At 36.8% G+C, this 21665-nt stretch overlaps 1 protein-coding gene across 1 annotated transcript in view; it reads right to left on the reverse strand.

Annotated features, from left to right (window-relative positions):
* The window catches only part of Ca8 (carbonic anhydrase 8), an 88799-nt gene that overhangs the window by 8850 nt on the left and 58284 nt on the right, over positions 1-21665 (reverse strand). The window contains exon 8 of the mRNA XM_046460534.2: positions 12996-13163. Within this exon, the coding sequence (XP_046316490.1) occupies positions 13029-13163 (135 nt within the window). The 3' untranslated portion in view covers positions 12996-13028. The remainder of the gene's footprint in view (positions 1-12995; positions 13164-21665) is intronic.

Here is a 21665-nt window from a genome sequence, read left to right on the forward strand (position 1 = left end):
TGTGAGGAGAGCAATTTGCATACATGTTACAATAAAACATGGATCTGGTAATCTTATTACTAAGAATTTTTTAAGGAAATAGTGGGTAAGTTAACTAAAGTATTGTTGATAATAGCATTACACTGGAAATGACCTAAAAACGTACAGTAATACAGGAACAGTTCAATAAATCTTTATGCATGCTTTCACATATGCTGAGTAACTACTTAAAAGTTATTTCATGACATTAAAGGATATATCCTCACATCAACAGAAAGACAGCATGCACGGTATAACCTCATAAGGAACATTATATATATTATATATACACAGCCATTCCTCCCTTCCTCTCACCCCTCCCCTCCCTCTCTCTCTCTCTCTCTGTCTCTCTCTCTCTCTCTCTCTCTCTCTCTCTCACACACACACACACACACGCAGATCAAATGCACAAAAAAATGATAAAGGTAATGTTTATTGGGTACTTACACTGCAGACCCAAATCACATTAAGCACTTTATTTGCTTTATATTATTGTATCTTCTCTGAGATAGACACTATCATGACCTTTTTTTATAAGTGATTAAAAAAAAGAGAGAGAGACTTAAAGACATTACTAACTTCTCCAAAGTCACACAGCTCTTAATGGTAGAATGATAATTGAGAATGGAAGTGGAGACATTTACCTATCCCTGCCAGGGCTTCCATGTGCACCAGAACACTGGGTGCTGGTGAGGGCTCTCCCTGAGGGGAGTGTTTCAGAGATGTATGCTGCTGATTCATTTTGTTCTGTACCATATGCATTTTCCACCATGAACTGGTATTATATTTGAAGCCATGGGAACAAAGAACAAAGAAAAATCAAAGGAAACTTTTAGCACAGCAATTTCAATTGATGACATGAATACATTTCAGTAAGTGGAAGGGTAAGAAGAAAACGATAAAGAGGTAGAAAGTATCCTGAATGATTGACAAGTGTTGGCTCAAATACTTTTTGTAAAGTATTCAATCAATGCTGAAAACACAGATCAGCATACCTCTCATAGAGGTATCAGCAACATATTATCGGAAAGTGAAAGCATGTATGGTCTTTTGTTCCCAGAAATCTTATTTCCAGATAAGGAAGCTGAGATATACAAAGAAGTGCATATTTTTTGCCCTCTGTTATTTTGAAATGTGATATAGTAAAAAAGGTGCATGCAGCATTTAGAGTTAGACCTACCTAGGTCTGTGATCTTGATTTGCACTTTACTGGCTGTGACCTTGAGCAAGTTACTTGACCTTCTAAAATGAAAATAAAAGCAGAAGCCTCATAGGACTGTTATGAGGATTAAATGAGATAAAGTACAATACAGTGTCTCTTCCTTCTGTATGCATATCGTTCACTAGCTCATGTATATAAACTGTGGCCCAATCTTTAGGGCCAAATCACGTAACTTAGTAATTTGTGTATTATTCTGTGCTAACATATTATATAACACTAAACTTAGCTTTTAAAGTTATTCAGAAGTAAGCTCATGTGATACTCTGACACTTTCTCAATCTCAATTAGCACTAAACTAATTAACAAAACTGTTTTATACACTACAGCGAGTCACATTTTTCTTCCTTCTTTCCTAATCCCTGGTGTGTTGTAAGGGTGATTGAGTATCTAATTACTTCTTAATTGAATGCACATATTACACATTTTTCACTAGTTCAAGCTTAATGCTTTAGTCCAGAAATCAAAGTCAATGAAATTAAGTTGAATTGGGATTTGGGCAACTATTATAATGAGAGAAGGTTTGTATTGTGTCTAATTATAAGTAAATGTGGGTTTTAGTCTTGTTTCCTACAGAAATATTTCAGGTACAGGAATGTGCCATAAATGACTAATTTCAATGATTAATAACATTGTTATTCTTACTTACAATCTTTATTCCCCCATTATAGTAATTTTATTGCTGGGACCCTCTGAATATAATCATTCTTGAAAGAAAAGATACCATTAGAGAACTATTGGTTGTACTTACACTAAAATCAGAATGAACATTCATATCTGCAAAAAAATTACATGACTTTCTCTGCTGCATAAAGGTTGGTGGAATTTCTACATACTGCTAACAGAAGGAAAAAAACTATTACTTGAAATATAACCAATTATATTCATCAAAAATAGTTATCTACAGAAAATAAGAATATTACCATCAAAATAGCTTTCCAACACTGAATAGTAAGAGTATTTCATGAGGGTTTTATTAAAATCATTTTTGTATTATACAGAAGTAAGGAAATGCTGAAATAGGTATTCTCAGAGAAAAGATATTTTATTTGCTTCTCCCCCCACCACCACTAGGTATGGGGAGTAAACCTCTAGAATAATTTAGTTGAAGACCTCTTCAGGCAAAAGACTAAAGAATTTCTTGAAATCCAATTCAACACCATGCTTCTAAGATGTCTCTGAAAATACTTTCTGTAGAAAAGCCCTAAAGACCTTTCCGAGTTTCAAATAAAACTCATAAAAGAATGAACAACAGGAATTCAGAACAATAAGAAATTCAGAAATGTTGAAAAGGTTTGTTTTAAGAAGCACTATAATGGAAAACAGACCCATACAAAATCAGAATGGTTTTAACAATCATTTTAACAATAAATTATTTGGAGAAGGTATTACTTAATGGCACATTTCTTGATTGAAGAAACCTCCATATAGTTTAACAAATATTTCAGATTCTATCTAAATAATTGGGTATTAGCTAAATTATTTTAGCTTTGTATATTATCAAAACATGTTTTAACTAAATTGTTTAAATAAAATTGAAGTAGCCAAAAGAATGAAGCAGACTTATACGTAACTAATATAAAAAAACTAATATAAACCTATAGTTTTATTATTAAAACCTACAGCTAAATAAAAAGTTTGGTATGATTTTGTTAAAAATATTTTTAGCTGGAGATGTAACCCAATACTAGCACACTTGCCTAGCATGTACGAAGCCCTGGGTTTGATTCCCAGCACTTTACTCATCTGAGGGTCATGTTATGTGAGGTTTCTTCTTTAACTTACTGGTATGGTCTGAATGTTTATTTCATCTCAAATTCATATGCTGAAGTTCTAATCCCCAGGTGTTAGAGTTAGGAGGTAACAGCTTTGAGAGGTGATGATATCTTTCCTAGGGCCCTCATGATTAGCATTAGCTCCCTGATAAAAGAGACCTCAGAGAACGAGCTAGCTCCTTCCTCCAGATGAGGACACAGTGACAAGGCACCATTCTATGAACCAAGAAGTGGGCCCTCGCCAGGCACTGAATTGTAGCACCGTATCTTGTAGTTGACTCCCAGCCTCCAAGCTGGAGAAACACATTTTTCTTGTTTAGAAGCCAGGCAGTTTATTTTGTTATAGAACCTTAATGGCAGATACTTCACCCTTTTCCTTCTTCAGGAGAGGGCTTCCATCCCTAACAAAGAGGTCTGGGTCAATTCCTTCACCCTCATGCTATTTCTTTTTCATTCTGAGATTTCAGGTTCTCTAAGCTTTGATGAATGAAAGCAATTTGCTATATATAAACATTAGGATCATAACCTGTACACAAAGAAGAAGAAAAGACTGACAAGGGTAGTTGGGGAACTTGAGTCATTTTTGCCATGTTTCTGTATTCCTTAGGTAACTGCTAATGGCTGGCTACATATCATTAGATCTAATATAGGTCAATTTTCCAAAATTCATTCATACTTCATACCTAAGACATTTAAATCAGATGCCAATAAGACGATCTTACGTTATTGATGGCAATAGCAATACCCATTCCCACCCATGGAAGAGACTGCCTTTTGGTCACATCACCCTTTCCCCCCTGTGTTCACATGTGGATTCAGAATCCCTTACAACACTCTCCAGAGAGCTAATAGCAACTAATCAGAGCTGGCAGACAAATTTGAGTGCTGTATGTCATCCATATCTTTTTTTTTAATATTTATTTTCTAGTTGTAGGTGGGCACACGATACCTTTATTTCATTTTTATGTGGTGCTGAGGATCAAACCTAGTGCCTCACGCATGCTAGGTGAGCACTCTATCACTGAGTCACAACCCCAGCCCTCATGCATGTCTTTTTATAAACTGTTCTTTAATTGTCTCATATAGAAGACATGCAGTCGTCTAGATGAGATGATGCTAACTTTATGGGTCCTGATGGTGAAAATGGAGACCCACAGATGGCTTTGGGAGATGTCAGGAGGCAAATGTGCAGACATGGGTGATAAAGTGGGAATGCTGGAGAAGTGAGCAAGCAAGGGGTCACGCGTGACTCGGATTTCAAAGTAAACTGGAAGAGGGTCAGGTCTGTGGAAGAAGATCATAAATTCCATCTTGCATGTGTTAGGTTTGAGATGCATTTGACATACCCAAAAAGAAAGTTATACAGACAGTTGGAGAGTCAATTCTAGAACTTAACTGAGATAACTCGGCTAGGTATATAAAGGAGTAAGTCATATACATTTAGTAGTGACTGAAGCTGTGAGAACAAGTTCGCCCAAAGAGACATTAGAACCCTGAGGACCACAATATTAAGTGGCCTCCTACATTCATGTAGGGGATACAAAGATGGTCCAGGTAGAAAAATAAAAAGAAAATTGGTGTTATGGACAAAGAATGACAAGAAGTCAATGTTAGAGGCTGCTGAGAGATCCAGTAAGATGAGATCTGAAAATGTCCTTGATATTTAGTGCCCTTTAGATGTTCACCAATGGGACTGCAAATTGGTGCAATCACTCTGGAAAGCAATATAGAGATTCCTCAGAAAACTTGGAATGGAACCACTATTTGACCCAAGTATCCTACTCCTCAGCACATACCCAGAGGAATTAAAACATATATTATAGTGATGCAGCCACATCAATGTTTATAGCAGTTCAATTCATAATAGCTAAGTTATGGAACCAACCTAGGTGCCCTTCAACAGATGATGGATAAAGAAAATGTGGTATATATACACAATGGAAAATTAGCCATAAAGAAGAATGAAATTATGTCATTTTCCAATAAATGGATGGAACTGGAGGTGTCGTGCTAAGTGAAATAAGCCAATCCCAAAAAACAAAATGCCAAATGTTCTGATATGCAGATGGTGACTCACAATGGGCTCGGGAGGTCCACTGGACTGGAAAGGCTGGACTGGGGGAAAAGGAAAGGGGATGGAAATGGGAAAGACAGCAGAATAAATCCAGACACACCTTTCTTATGTTCATATATAAATATATGACCAGTGTAACTCCACATGCTGTACAACCACAAAAATGGGAAGTTATATTTCATGTATGTATGATATGTCAAAATACATTCTATTGTCATGTATAACTAAAAAGAACAAATAAAACAATTTTTAAAAAGATGCTCACCATTGATTAGCAAAGAAAAACACGGACACCTATTTTGTCATGTCATTAAATGATAATATCTAATATATGCAAGGAACAATATACAGACAATCACAATGCAACTCACCATCTCCAAATGATTCAAAGTTAAATATAAAGTTCACAGAAGAAAGTAAGTACTTTCATTTAATTAACAAATATTTACTCTTTGTAAAATACTCAATTAGGTTCTAGATTGGTCAGTTAGGTTTAGTTCATTATTTCCTAAGCTGGGAATTTGAAATTTCACATTGGTCTATAATGGAAATATAATCACCTCCTTGGAAGCTGATTAGACAGATCAGGGTTCACTGATACAAGGACAACAGGTACGTGTACTTTCAAGCACATCACTTTTCAGTGAGTATTTCTATTAATTTTATTGGTTGAAGATAACTTTCTGGATCTTAATTTCTTTATTGAAAAGATTTTTGAAAAGAAATGCCCATCCTAAAGAGTTGCTGGGAGGTGAGATGACACATGCTTGAGCCACCTCACATTGAGCTTGGCACAGTCCCACTACTGAAAATAGATGACTATTACTACTGGAAGGTCTTCATGAAGGGTTTTAGGCTTTAACTAAAGTGTAGAATAATCACAAATCTTTTAATTTACCCTCACTTTATACTGTGTCCAAATTAACTTAGCCAAATCTCAAGACATATTCTGTATCTTCCCTTTGTTCACTGAAGGTCTGTGAAGAAGAGGCAAGGGTTCTTAGAGACTCTGGTCCCACGTCTGCTCTGCCTATACCTCTCCAAGTCAAGTCTTCCAAAATCACAGCAGACACTATGGATAGCCACTCATTTACCGAAACACATCCTGCATCCTTGTATAGCTCTCTAGTCTAATAAATTTGTACAGTTGAATACCAGACTCTCTGGGAACCTGGCATATTAAAGGATCTAAGAAGTCTTTTCATGAAGAAAGCTTGATAACCATACTTTACTAATTTGATAACCATACTTATAAACTAATTTGACTCTAGCACCTAGAAATTTACAGTGTAGTGGAGTAAGTGGGACTAACACTTATTGTCAAGTACATTATTAGGAGACCAAAAAGAATTAAGAACTAAACTAATATGGTATAAATAAATAAATAAATAAACTCTAAGTAAAAAGAAGTAAGGTCAGTTAACCTGGAAAACACTTCATGGAAATAAAATCTGGTCCTTCAAATCTAAACAGGATTTAAATAGTCAAAAGACAGAAAGGAGCACATTAGAATGGTAAATTCCTAGAGTGATCTAATAAGGCAGACAGGCAAATTCTGTCAAATACTAAGAAATCAGAGAAACAAAAAAGAAAGAGAAACTTTCAAACAGAAAGTTGTAGGTCAGGTAAAATGTTACTGAAAGTTAAAGAAAATGGTAATTTCCCCCTAATAGTCATAATTCTTATATAACTGAAACAGCAGAGATTTCTGTTTCATCTTTTATAGTCTGCTATGAACTCTTTATATCTGCCTAATAACAATCTAATTTTTAATAGTCAATTCCTTATCTTAATCTGAATTAGATTTCTAGGTACTTCTGAGTTTTTCTAATTGTAAAAAGTATTAATCTAAGTATTAATCCTACTTTGGTTTCATTTTCCCTCTACTTTCATTTTTAAGGTTTTTGATCCTAATGGAATGCTGTCATATAGGTTCTTTATGATAACTGTTGTTCCTACAACATCCTACATTTTAGAAGGTTCAGAAATATTTTTTAAAACCAGATTCATTATCTAAAAAGAAATCTCGTTACACTCATATAATTGTACATCATTTCCAATGATTTCTGCACTTGTTTTAAGCGTTTTTTTTTTTTTTTTTTTTGGTAATGTCTTCAAATCAATCTTTTAGCTTTATCTTTTCCAGTTGGAGACTAAGACATCCTTATTCATAAGAAAGCATTCATTTCATTTTCTTCCTCATTTACCTGCTGCCTGTTCTATCTCGTATTTCTTTTCCATGATAAAGTGAACAGAGACAGAGAGAAGCATATTCATCACACAAGCCAGCAAAGGCACCTTGGGAGGCCTCTCAGAGCATCCTCCTGTCCACATAGGCTCCCACCTAAACCATCCAGGAACCCGAAGCATTTAATGTCACAGTATTCCTTGAAAGCTGAATCTGAGATTCAATCCATCTCTCTATTTTAAAAAGTCTTCCAGGTAGCCTCTAAGACTAAATTCTTTCTTTAGCTACACCAAATCCTCTTTGCTGATACTTAAAAGCCATTTTTTTACATCAATAAATACCTCTTGAGTGTCTACATGGGTAAAAGGCATAATAGAATATTTTTAGATGACATAAACTGGCCACAGTGGTTTTCTTATGGAAAATATATATATACTCTTTAGGAAGAAAATCATGAAATCTACTACATTTAAGGCATCAAGATATATTAATGCTCAACTTTACACATTGGTACATGACTGCAGAATGTCCTCCTCTTCTTTTCAAACACAATTTTGTTTGAATTCATCAGACAAGAAAAAGCCAAATCAATTTGGAATTTTCATCCATAATAAATTAAACACTTCTAAGACTAAAATGGAAAAGAGATATATTTCAAAGCAGAAATCATTTTCCTTGTTCAGTAATTCTGAAGACAGCCTTGGCAGCTTTGATGTTTTTCATTCCTGGGTTAATAATAATTTTATATCACATAATCAAAGCATTCTAGATCATTTGAGTATCCTTGGTGCTTTAGCATTTTACTCAAATCATTTTGTGATCACTTACGAAATCCATTCCATTTTGAGGGCATCCATCTATATAATTCCGTAAATAAAAAGCAGCTATATCTGTAGAGCTTTCGATTCTCACCCTAATGTGGTGTGCATCATATTAGATGATTACAGTGAGGAAAGTCTAAGTTCTAATGACTGAAAAGGTGGCTTTGGGCTTTTCATTTATCCCAGAAGGTTAACAGCTTTTACCAACTATTTAGAATTGACATTTTCATTTTCCCCACACAGCCACCTCCTTTCCTATAATGCTTTCTTCTTTTCTGACCTACAGATCTTTTAGGTTGTAAAAGAGAACATGAAATTGACACTAAGTATAGCTTTATTCAAGTTTAGAAGACAGTAGTACTAATTGCAAAAGTATTTATAGGGAAGAATGCAACACAGTCAAGACCCAGACTTCAAAGACCAAGAAAGAAAAAAGAGGACAATTTTGACCAAGGGATATTCAAAGATATTTGCACATGCCACTTTCTTTCCTTCTTTCTTTTCCTTCTTCTTCTTTTCTCCTAATTTATTTGGAGCAAATTTATTTTTCCTCTTTTAAGGGGGGAAAAGCAAACTATTTAGACTTGTAGCATTGTTTTTTTTTTAAAGTAAAAAATTATAATTCAATAGAGTTCTTGTGAGCATGTGCATTGTTTAATGATATTTGAGTCATAGATGAAATAGTTTTTTAAACATCAGAATTGCCTTTTAAATGGGCCAATGCTTAATGAAATAAATAGGCCAATAGAAACTACTTTGTCACAAGATTAGTACCAATATTATGATACCGAGTATAACTTGTAAACCAGTCATAAAGTTTGGTGTTACTATTTGTTGTTTGTTGTTATGATTTGTTTTTTCTGCATTGTATAAAAATTCATTGAATAAAGAATAATTTAATACCAAGTGGCTCCCAAAATACTAAACTACCAATACTAAGCTAAAGAATTTCTAGCACATTGGCCAACTACTTGCTAAGTCTTTTAACAGGTACAAAACCACAGTTCATACTTCTTAAATGGTAATATTAAAAAGTCTCAGATTGTTCGTAAATCTTGGTTATCAAAGCTCTCCAGATGTCCAGACATTCATGCAAAAAATAAAATAAGCCCCATCATTTTATGTCCAAAAACTAAAGTTATTTCAGTAAAACATAGCTAAAATAAATCTGAAATATTTTAAACATTATTTTAGAGAAGAGCTAACTACTATGGAATTTTTTCCCCTTTTTAGTTCCAAGAGCTTAAATGAAACATTCATGCATTAAATTCAAAGTCTGACTGTCAAATCATTTCACTTTAATAAAAATTTGAATTACCTGCCTTAGGGCATTATTAAATATCAAATAAAAAGCACATATACATAAGTCTGATTTCCCAGTATAAATTTTATGTAGAACTATGACTAGATTTGTATTACACATTTCAAGATAAAAGGATAAAAACAATGTATTCATAAAAGGATGAAATCAGAACTGGAGCCCCATTAGAAAGAATTCTTGTGCCATTCTTGCAAGTTTGGGGGGGAGGAATTACCCCTTTTAATCAATCTCAGGCACTAAGATATGAACTTAAATTCATCTTTCTTTTAAAAAACGTGAACTGTAACTAATTTAAATTTTTGAAAAAATTATACAATAGTCCCTTCTCATAGAATGAAGTATCTATAACATACATAATCTCATAAACAACATTTAAGTGTGTATGTGTGTTGTGAAAGAGAAATTAAATGGTGATGGTTATTAAGATATTTAGAGAGAGACAACTCTGGTGTAGGACCTGATATGGATCAAACATTGAAGGCAATAATCTTATTCCATTTGAAAGAGTCATTTACAGTTACAGACATTCACAGAGAGAAATCAACTCTGGACTGGAGAAATTCACAAGTTCACTGTTCACGCTGCCTGCTCATGCCTCCCTGCCACTATCCCATTTCTCATTAAAAAATAACATCAACTCATGAATACATTCAATCAATAAACCACCACTTCCTTCCTCCCTCCTGTTCCAGCATAGAATGTGTCTATTCCCTCAATAAATACAAGTCTTCCCGTATGCTGAGACCCCTCCAGTAGCTTCACTGGTAGGATTAATAGCCTTTCCCTATCTACATGCTATTCTGCATCATGATAGACAAGTTCTGGTATTTCTTTTGTTTTTCCAAAAATAAAATGAAATAGAGAGCCCTCCCCCCATCTTAGGCCCTCCCTGGCTGCAGCCTTCCACTAAACACCTCCCTCCTATCACCTTCGGCCTGATGCAGCATGCATCCTTCATTGTTATGCTGCTCTGACCACTGTGGGGGGGGGGGCTCTTTGACCTCTGCCCATGTTCTGGTTAAGAAAACTTGCCCTGTCAAGTCAAGCTACATGGGTCAGGCTTCCAGATTTTGCTGCTCAAGAACTGTATTACTCTGGGCAATGACCTAACTTCTGCATCTTGGTTAAATTAACACCTCTGAAAAGCCTCATGTAAGTTTTTATGAACATTTAATGAGCTAATCCCACCAGATCCATTAGAATATCATATATACACATACATAGAGAGATAAATCATCTCTATGCTAAATACATTTATATTTCAGCCCAGACCACTTTTCTGATCTCTACTCTTGAAATTCTAACAATCACAACAAGCTCACTGTTGTGAAAGACAGGCATCTCTCTCTCAATGTGCTCTAACTCAACTCTATATTTCCAACTCCAAGACGGACTATTTCCCCGGGTTTCCAACTGTCACTCAATAGCATTCTTAACTCACTCACTTCCTTAAGCCCCAAACCTCAGCAGTTTTCTTTCGCATTTTCATTTCCTTGCACCTTCTCCCAATACATCATCAGATACCACCTACAATTTCTATTTCCTATAAATTAACATCCCTCCACCTCTGTTGCTTCTATTCTAGGGTCTGAGCCTCCATGTCTATCACCTTGGCTACTCAATGGACTTGTAAAATATCTTTCTACTCCTGCCCTGGCCCACTGTAATCAAATTCATTCAATTTTCCAGGTAGGATCAACCTCTAAAAATACATATGGGATCAGGTCACTCCCCTGAGTTCAAATATAACAGTAATGAAATAAAGGTGCCTTAAAGTGGCTGACAAGACCGTCGGAGATTTGGGCTTTGCTGGTTTCACACCTTTTATTTCTACATGCCAGACTCACAGGGCTTTCTTTCAGATACCACAATGCATCAAATTCTTACTTCTTCTCCCCTGAGCACTTCCTCGGGATCTTTGTCAAAAAAAAAAAAATTATTCCCCCATCTGGCAGTTCTTTCCCCACATTGCTTTGTTATTCTCATTCATGGAATTCATTACAGTTTACAATTTATGATCCTGGGCACCATGAGAGCAGAGACCATGTCTGTCCTTCTCAGCTTTGTAATACCCAGTCATACAGTAGGTGCTCAATAATGACTTCTGATTGACTATCCTCCATTATAAGGTTTAGCCTAAAGCACCTTAGATTTTTCTCATTACCATATATGTATTACTGAAAATTTCTTTTCATTCTTACCAAAGGTAAATTTACCCGACCCTGGCCAAGTCCAAAATTAGAAAGAGGAGACAAATGGTACCAGCTAACTCAGAAAAGGAAAATGCAGAATGGGAAGGAGGTGAGCTTGGATACAACCTGCAGAGTCCTAAGGAACTTCTAATTGGCCTGATTCATAGTAAAATAAATGCATTTCAGCCCTTAAGAAGCTTGAAATAAGAGAGAATAATAAGATTGACACAACTAGCTGCAAGGAAGAAAGAATATGCAATGTGAGGCGTGGTCAAAGAGAGAAGCAGAGATATCTGGTGAGAATGGTATTGGAGCGAGGCCTTGGGGTAGCGAGGAAGTCAGTTGGCAAAGCTCACTCACCAAAGATAAAAGGCAGGGTGAATAGAGTACTGTACAGGGATAATAGAGAGGCAAGAAAAATTCTTGGGCAACACATGGATGAAATGACCCCCCGTGAAAATTCCCATGTGCTTTGTCCAGTTCATGAAACTTTCAGCTCCTTGAGGAGAGAGATTTCTACTCATGCATGACTCCCCAGTCCAAAGTTCCTCTGGACATGGTTTCAGAAGTCCACACCTTCAACAGTTCACCACACTGTCTAGGCCCTGTCCTGCCTCCCTAGGCATCATTCCAGCAGATACCTCCTCTCAGGGGAAGCAGGGGCCTGCTTCAGATGCTAAGGCAACACACAAGGTAAAGAAATAGTCCAGCACATAGGTATCTTTGTGTGTTTTCCTTTCCATGTTTGTGATGTTGTTTTGTTAGCTACTAATGGGTAAGGAATATATATACTGGCAATTCAATATATTAACGTATGTAGATTATAAAACATTTACCTCTCCAGAAGATTAACACATGCTTCTTGAGCAGACAAAAGGACTTAAATAGGATAGTATTTCAGTTCATGCTACATCTGCCCCATATAACCCAACAAATAAGACAGTCAGATCTGCCTTTGACAAGAGGATCAATGTAGAGGCTCGCATGCTTTTCTAGTCCATTCCTTTGTGCTCCTTCATCATGGAGAGTACAGGGAGATGGCTATGGTTTCAGGAGGAGGCAATATAGTGAGTTACTGAAGAGCTCCTGGCATAGCCCTGTTCTTTTTCTCATATGCTTTTCCTGTGAAAACCAATATTTAAAGTAAAATGGAATTAATGGCTGCTCTGGTGGGAAAATATGAGACTCATAGGTTTCATGCACATTGCATGAAATTAAAATAACTACCTGATTTGTTGCTAATGAGGCATGAGAATATGTCCTAAATTTTATTAAGATCAAGTGTACTTGTTTTATTACTAAATTAGCAGGTTAACCGCAAGAGGGACTTTGGGATGCTGGGTTTAGTTAACTGTGCACCTCATTTTCCTTCTCAATCTGCACATACCTTGATGAAGATGGGCTTGTTCCTGCTCTCTGGTTACTGAAATGCAGCTCTTATGACTCTGTCGCTAAGTGGTTGAGTGGGTCGAAAGTTGTCTCCCAAAATCCCATCGCAGCCTTCCACAAGTTCTGCACCCTTAACATGTGTCCTCAGCCTGCGGAATTCTTCTATCTGAAAACCAAAAGCAGAACAAAACAGGCTCATCACTGATCAGACATTAACGAAACTGGGGTTTCACAAATGACTTTAAAATATGCATAAATTACAATGACATAAAAGAGAAAATTAAACTTCAAAAAGAGAAAAACAGAATTAATTCTTCCAGACCTGAAAACAGACATTAGAAAAAAAGTCCTTGTACGAGAAGACAATAGAATTAAAGATAGAGGTATTCAGACAACTCTAGTAGCCCTGGAAACACTGCATTCGTGAATGTGAAAAAAGCATTTATGCCTGTCCACAACACAAAATGGTGATCAAATGTGTAAACAGTCTTAAATGCTCCCCTTTGTATATTTTAAATTAACACATTCCGATGTAACTGCATGTCAACACTGATTACATATTAGATTTATTAAGTGAATTAGAGGATTTCTTCATCAAAATACTTTGCTGCTTATCTAGATCTTTAGAGGACACAGATCCAAAGAATACTCCAATCTTCTAAAAGTTTAAGCCCAACTTCCTTTCTTAGCAATAGCAATCTCCAACTTCACTCCCTTCCTCTGATTGCCTCTCGGAGGCCTGTGGTTCACCTGTGATATGTGAAGAGATTTGAAGATTCCTGAGGGAACCATCAGAGGCACTATAGTTTCTTAGACTTGCCAGGTCTGAGCCTCCTAATAACCTACAGCCGGCCAGACAGAATTCTCTGAGAAGTATTATAGCAACAAAAATGTGATGAGCATTCCCCAGGGTCATTTCCAATCATTTGTTACCTGCAGGGCTCAGCATCCGTTACTTCATTGAACTGCTTTATGTCACATAAAACAGCCATTCTTCATTCTTTACACAGAATGGAGAAACTGAGGCTATAGAGATTAACAAGATCTCGTAATCAGCTGGTAGCAGAAATCAGACAATTCCAAATCCACCTTTTATCCCAGCTCCAACCTCTTTAGAAATTCTACTCATATCTGTATAACCTGTATCCTGCACACATCCCAAGGTGTTAATTTTTCTATTTGATCTTAATTTTTATTAATTTTTCTATTAGTTACACATGACCATCCCAAGGTATTGAGCAAATGTGATTTGAATAGCATCAATCCACCAAAAGTTCACCAACTGGGTATCACAAGATCGTATCTATAAAAGTCCTTAATATGACAAAGCCCAAAGAATTCTTCCCTTCATAAAGAGAAAAGAAATGAATGAGATCAACTAATTCAGGGGATCTAAAAAGAAGTCTAGACTTCAGGGAGACCATGAAACCCCTAAATGATAAGAAAAATTGCATATGTGCATTTTCTAAAGGTGATGCTCCATGACTCCAAAAAAGTTGAATTCCACAAGATTCTAATGCCACCTATTCACATACATGTTGGGACACAGAGATGTGGAACAAAATTGTTAGATCAGACACCAAGTTACAAAGCTGAGTTCTGATGTTTCCTTTTTCCATGTCTCCAAATACTGATTGATTTCCCAAGGTAGGATAAATAAGTGTGACCCAACTGGGATTGTCCTGTTTAATTTTTCTATAATGCCTATGGGCTGTATTTACACAACAGTGTCAGTTGCTATTTCATCTACATAATATGCTTTCACTAGATCTTCTTAGGGTCTTCAAGTAGGAATGTAGGTAGCACCCACTGCATGTGACAGCTGGGTAATTTCTAGAACTGATCTTCATGAGAATCCCCTGTAATTTTATGCATTCACCTTAAAAGTTTTCCTAAGTGTGGAATAGAAAGGAACCTCCTCAGTCAGGGAATCCTGTATGGGTTTTATATTCACAGGCTGGTTCCTGTCCTCATTCTGCCACTTGTGACCCAAATGACCACATGACATTACCTCTTCAAGCCTCAGTTTTCACATATGTGCAATGGTAATGAAAATTTTAAAAATTCACAAAGATAGCATAAGAAGTAAGAAAATTCATGAAAATCATTGGAATAGTCTCAAAGACATAGAAAATATTTGATAAATATTAGCCCTCTTACCACAACAACTTCTTTTGAAGTCTAACTGTTAGCATTTTGAGATAAATAGTTAGCTACAATTGATAATAAACCAATTCACTGAGAAAATGTAAAGTCACCTCTTCTAGCATTCACTTTATACATAATCATAAGTTACACCTGTAGCCAGAATCAATGGAGTGGACCATAGACACGGTCACTGATGAACAATGTGGACTAGACACCTAACTCCCTAATGTGCTATATGAAAGACTCCATTTTTATTGACTTTGAAGCTTACTTTAAAGTTAGGTGAGTTTTATATTTACGTATTTTTAACAGAAGTCACATTCTTCAAGCCCCAGGGCTCGACCTGAGGCACACTCTGTGAAAACTACTTCAGGAAAAGCAGATCTAAATCAACAGTCAGCCTCAAATCATTGCTTGCTAAGAAAACGATTCCACAAGAAATGCAGTTCTCTGATCACAGCCATGCTTTGAAGGATTCAAACGTCAACAGGGATGGTGGCAAAAACGCATCTTTCTGAAATGGCAATTTTTCTGAAGTAACCACCCTTCAAAACCCCTTTAGTCCCTTCAAATGGTTTCAAGTGCATGCTGCATTAGCCCACTAAGAAAGGAGGGACTGAGCCAAATGAAGAGGATCATATCTCAGGATAAGAGTCTCCAACAAACTCAACTGTCAGGGCACTGCAGAAAACATCAGTATTATATCTATTTGAACATGCAATTGCATCGTCTTTTAAGGTGTCTCTATTACAATACAGTATTTGTTTTTAACCAATTTGAAAGAGAGATTGGACAGCGGTCCAACACTACAGGAAGAAGTTTTCTAAAGGTATTAGATTGAAAAATCACTATTGTCTGAATCAGAGAGGCAGGCACTCTAGCAGATCTAAGACATTTGTTCAACCTTCACTAACAAATCAGATTACTCGCTCATGTTCAGCTTTAAAACTGCTTTCTTTATGAATGCATTCAATGGGTTAATTCCCAGGGTTCATAGTTTGGCACAAATTAACTTATAAGAGGTCCCAAGTTGTTATGACTATATTTTATGTGTCATCATATTAAAAAGGAAATACAGAAAATCAGTATCCTCCAGGCATTCTTCTCTCTATGGGCATTTGGTTATTTCCATGTCTTGGCTGCAATAAACAGGGGAGTGCAGATGCCTCTTTAAGATATGACTTCAGTTCCTTTGGTTCTGGATTTTATTTCCAGAAGGAGAAATAAGCCAGACACAGGAAGACAGATACTTATGATATCACTTATATGTGGAATCTAAAACAGTCAAACTCATGAAAGCAGAAAGAAGAATGGAGGTTTCCAGAGATATAAGGAGGTAGAAATGGGGAGGAGATAGTTAAAGGTACAAAGTTTCAGGTATGCAAAATAAGCAAATTCTGGAGATATACTATATAACATAATGCCTCCAGCTAACAATACTGTATTATATACTTGAAAAGTGCTAAGGGAATAGATATTACATTAAGTGATCTTACCAAATAAACACATCATCATCATCATCACCACCACCACCCCCACCACCATTATACATAATATGGAAGGAAGCTAACAGATATGTCTATGGCCTTGATGGTGGCAATGGTTTCATGGGTATATTTACTTATTTCCAAATTCACCTAATGCATATATTTGTGTATGATTTATATTTAATACGTATAGCTTTTTGTATGTCAATCATACTAATAAAATACTTTAACAAAAATGTCAGTATTCCCATTTTTCTTTATTAATAATGAAAACAAATGAGCTAGAATAATATGTTATGTTGTGCAGGAGGTAGGGCCTAATAAGAAGTGATCAGGCCATGAGAACTCTCCCCCACAAATGGATTAATGCTGTTATTATGGGAAAGAGTTAGTAATTGTGAGAGTCGGTTTCTTACAAAAGTAAGCTCAGCTCTCTCTTGCTCCCACCCTCCGTTGGTCTTCTGCTCTACACAAAGACCTTCACCAGATGTGTGTGCCATACTCCTTCCTGGTCTTCACAACCTCCAGAATTACAAGTCAAACAAATTCATTAAAAATTACCCAGTCTGTGTTTGCTATAGTTCAGTTCTGGAATATTCCTGAAAGACCCACATGTTAAAGGCTTGGTCTCCAGCTTGGCACTACTGGAGGGTGGAGGAAAATTTAAGAGATGAGGCTTAGTGGAAAGTTTTAGGTCACTGGGAGCAGGACCTTGAAGGTGCTGGTGGTGGCTGACAAGACATTTTCACTGCACAGTGCTGGGTGCATGGCTCAGTGGTGGAGTGTGTGCTCAGCATATGCAAGGCCTGGCTTGATCCCCAACACCAAAAAATAAAATAAAAATTTAAAAAAGGAAAGAAAAAAAGAAGAGGCTTAGAGCCCAACCCACAGACCAGGAACTTAAGTGTCCTAACTTGGACTCTCAAGGCCATGAAAAGACCCATGTTTCAACCTATAGAATTATGGAATGGGGAAGGGATAAAGAGAAGGCAAGACTGAAAAGAAAAAAAAACAGTTGTTTACAGAGTTCCAAGAGACATATGCCCATGTTGTGAAAAACAGTAAACACATTCATGTTCCTTCATTGCACTGGTATTACTTTAGAATGAAAGAGAAAAATCAGAGACAAATAGCTAATAGGAGAATACAGATAAGCTAAGAAATTGAAATGGATAAGTAGGAGGGAAATGCAGGAAAAGGAGAGTAAACCGTAATGATGTTCTACCAATTCTGAGATGAATATTGGTGCACATTTCAATGGCTGGGAAATAAGGATGTGTCTTACAATTTCTGTTGTCAGATTTGATGAAGTTTGGGTATTTTTATTTTAATCATGGAATCTCATTTCCAAGCAACAATCCATTTGTAAAAGAAAATGTTTGCTTATTTCTACTTTGATTTCCTCATCCTTAGACCATTATTTATCTTAAATTTATTTAATGGTTATAGATCCTAGAAAGAAGAAAATTACATTCATTCAAATCCATCAAATCATGTTTTCCCACCCGAGTATATTGAATGCAAATCAGGAATAATGAAAAATTCAACTAAGCAAGGTCTTCTAGTCCTGGATTCTAGACTCAGGGTGCTCAGGACAATGTAAACCCTTAACTCGGGGCTTAATTATCAACACTGTACTTCAGCAGAAGTCTCCTCCTCCTTGAATCTTAGCTGCTGCACATTTAATAGGAAGTATCATGACCCAGAGCACCCTCTTCAGTGTCATTAGTGCACAAACTATTATGTTACAGCAGATGATGCATTTCAAGACACCAACTGCCTCCGTAACAACATTCAGCAGCTTAATTACACATTAACCCACGATATACGAGACATTTTCCTCTAATTCAATGCAAGGTTTTATTTTTTTCTCAGTTTATTCAACTAGGTAGAGACTCTACCTACCATTTACTATTCTTTTTGTTATTGTATATATGTATATATATATATATATATTATTTTATAATATTTCATATATTCTCTCTCACACACATATTCCATATATTCTCCTCCCTTTCTCTCCCTCCCTCCCTCTCTTTCTCTCCCTCCCTCCCTCTCTTTCTCTCACTCTCACTCTTGCTAGCTCTTTTTCTCTCTCACACACATTCCCTGTCTGCCTCCTGCCTCTCCTCCCTTTAAGTACAATATTATAAGGCATCTCAACTTTTCTTGATCTAGACTCTAAAATCACACCCTCTCCCTTTAGTTCCTCTCATTTTCATTGCCCTCTCTGGACCTCTTGAGTTTTTGCCCTGCTTTTTCTGAAATGATATGAGCAGCAGCACCAAGGGAAGCCTTTGAGTCAAGGACAGACTGATTTACACTCTCCCGAGATCACACTGTTTTTCTAAATCACTCTAAATTGCATTTTAATATACATCAACCTGTGTCTCTCTGTGTGTGCACACTGTCTATATTTAACACTCTGGCCCTCTGAAGAGATGCTGCAATGGTGCCATGTGCTAAGAGCACCTAAATCATTTTTCTTGAATGATTACAGCTAATTGGAAAGTCATCCATTTTCAAAGGCAGTAGAGATTTTTCTCTCTAATACACATTCCTTTGACTTTGGCTCCCCTTAAGGAAGATATGGTTAGACTTAGGTCATTGCCTTTATTCAAAAGCATAACAAACCGATGTTCTCTTTGAAGCCAGAGACCTAAAGAAGCAATGGTTTATTCCTGATCTCAGAATAGCCCATGGGTCAACAAGGTAGTAAAATATTATATCCTGTCCACGGGACTTCAGTTAGCATTCTCAGGAGTTCAGCATGAACATCCCCAGTGCTATACCAGCAAGGAATCCTTCACAGAGGTCTAAGAGGAACAAAGAATTTCTGTGGCTCAACAAGGTTAAACCCAACCAACTTTCAATAAAATGAAACTTGTAGTTACAGAGAAAAAGTATTTATTTCTCACTAAAAGATTTGATCTAGTATTATAGAATTATCCCTCAACAAAGTAAAGCTGAACAAATGTCACTATAGAAACTCAGCTGACCTATATCATTTCTAGGTCTAACACTTCTCCCTGGGGCTAAGCCCAATTCACGCATTTCAGCCCTTAACTGCTGTGTGTGCAGAATCTGCTACTCATGATCTTTTTACTCCCTCCAGATGTCCCACCTGCCTCCTGACTTTCCTGCTTCGCAAGCCATTCCCTGGGATACCTCTTACAAAGAAGACCCCTGGTACCCTGCCAGTCTGCAGTTCCCAGAATCACCTCTTTTCTCTTCCTGAAGGATCTCCTCTTCCATACTTAGCGCTTCACCCACCATGTATAGATGTCTACAACCATGAGCTCACAGTTCTCCATAGAACCTGCTCTTTGATTCCATGTTATGCTGAAAAGTGACACCTAATATTCACCAAGCCACATCCAGAGAATAACAGAGGGATCTCTCCTCCCCACAAATCCTTCCTATGTCTTCAGCCACCAAGTTTTGATTCTACTTCCTTATTATTTCTAAAGCGATTCCCTTCCCTTCATTTCACTGCCACCATGGTAACTCAGATTCACACCATCATCCTGCAGCTACAGAAATGTTTCTCAAACTGACACTTGGTCATGTCTCCTCCTTGCTGCATTCCAGGGATTCTGGAGTACCTTCAGGATGAAGTTCACCTCCACAATACAGCATCAGGCAGGATAACAAAAGTCAGGCCCCTACTCTCTTCTCCAACCTCCTCTAAAGAACAGGCCCTCAGGCTAACTATGGGCACTCCCCAGATGCCCTCTGCTTTCTGTTGGCTCCAAGTCTTTGCAGATGCTTTTCACCAGCTGGCAATGTCCACTAATACTCAACCCCAGCCATGGTGGCAGCAATCAGTAGCTGATTTGATCACTGAGTTCATTCTTCTGAACATGACATAAAAATGCAATTCCCAGCCTTCCCCCAGGTAGGTGTGATCATGTAACTAGTTGTAGCCAACAGAAAGTAAGCATAGGGGAGTTCACCATTTTTTAGGACCAGCCCTTGAAAATTCTCTCTTGAGATCTTCACACTCTTCCTGCTGGCTAAGAGCCCCTTCCAAGAGCAACTCTGAGAGGAAGGCACTGAATGCGGACGAACTTCCTTCACCCTGGATTCCTGAATGGCTGCACAAAAAAAGGACTCTTCTATGTGAATCAGTAACATATATGTTGAAATGTTCATGTGAAATAGATATCCACAGTACATAACTGAAATTTTGAGTTTTATCTGTTTTAACAGCTACCATCTTTGCTTTGAAATCTCAAATCTAGATATCATTAGCGCAACCCTCTATTCTTACTATTAAACTCAAATTTCTAACTTCTTCACTCTCCTTCGCCAGACTAACTTTCTAATATTTTTCAGGAATTATTCCCTAAACCTCTCAGTCTGGGTTGGGTTTCTTCCACCTTACTTACTATAATTATGATTACCTATATGACCATTTTCCTCCCCAACTCTGTGGTAAAGTTTTTGAAAGTGAAAACTTTAATCTGTTTTAATCTCTGTACCCTCTATGCCAAGCTGGCACTGAGGAATACGTTTCATATAATAACAAAGATGAATAAATAAATAAAGGAATCAGGATTTGTCATGTGGAAAATATGAAGACTCAGAAGTGATTTGATAAAAGTCCATAAGATAATGATGAGTATGGAGAGGAAAGGCTGGATGGGGAACTTTTAAAATTAATCCCTAGAAAAGAAGAAAAAATATTAAATGCTCAAAAAAGAATTTTAAAGATTTAAGGACAAATAAAAAGAGACCTGAATGTGTTGGCAGGAAACTTGAGCTTCTTAACTTCTAAAAATAAAGGAAGATATCAAAAAATTTGTAAAATGTTACTAAAGAAAACTTAGTTTGTTCTGAGTATTGCCTTTTTGAGCTTGATCATAAAGAGAAAATAGCTTTCTAGAATATGTCCATTGGATGCATCTCTGGAGGACATGAGATATTTTGTTTTCGTTAGCTTTTTTACCACTGTGACTTACCAGAACAATTTTAGAGGAGGAAAAGTTTATTAGAGGCTCATGGTTTCAGAGGTCTCCATCCATAAGACG

The sequence above is a fragment of the Marmota monax genome, unplaced genomic scaffold (genome assembly GCF_021218885.2).
Source record: "Marmota monax isolate L192 unplaced genomic scaffold, Marmota_monax_Labrador192_F-V1.1 WCK01_AAM20220418_F8-fsc00063, whole genome shotgun sequence".
Taxonomy (NCBI): Eukaryota; Metazoa; Chordata; class Mammalia; order Rodentia; family Sciuridae; genus Marmota; species Marmota monax.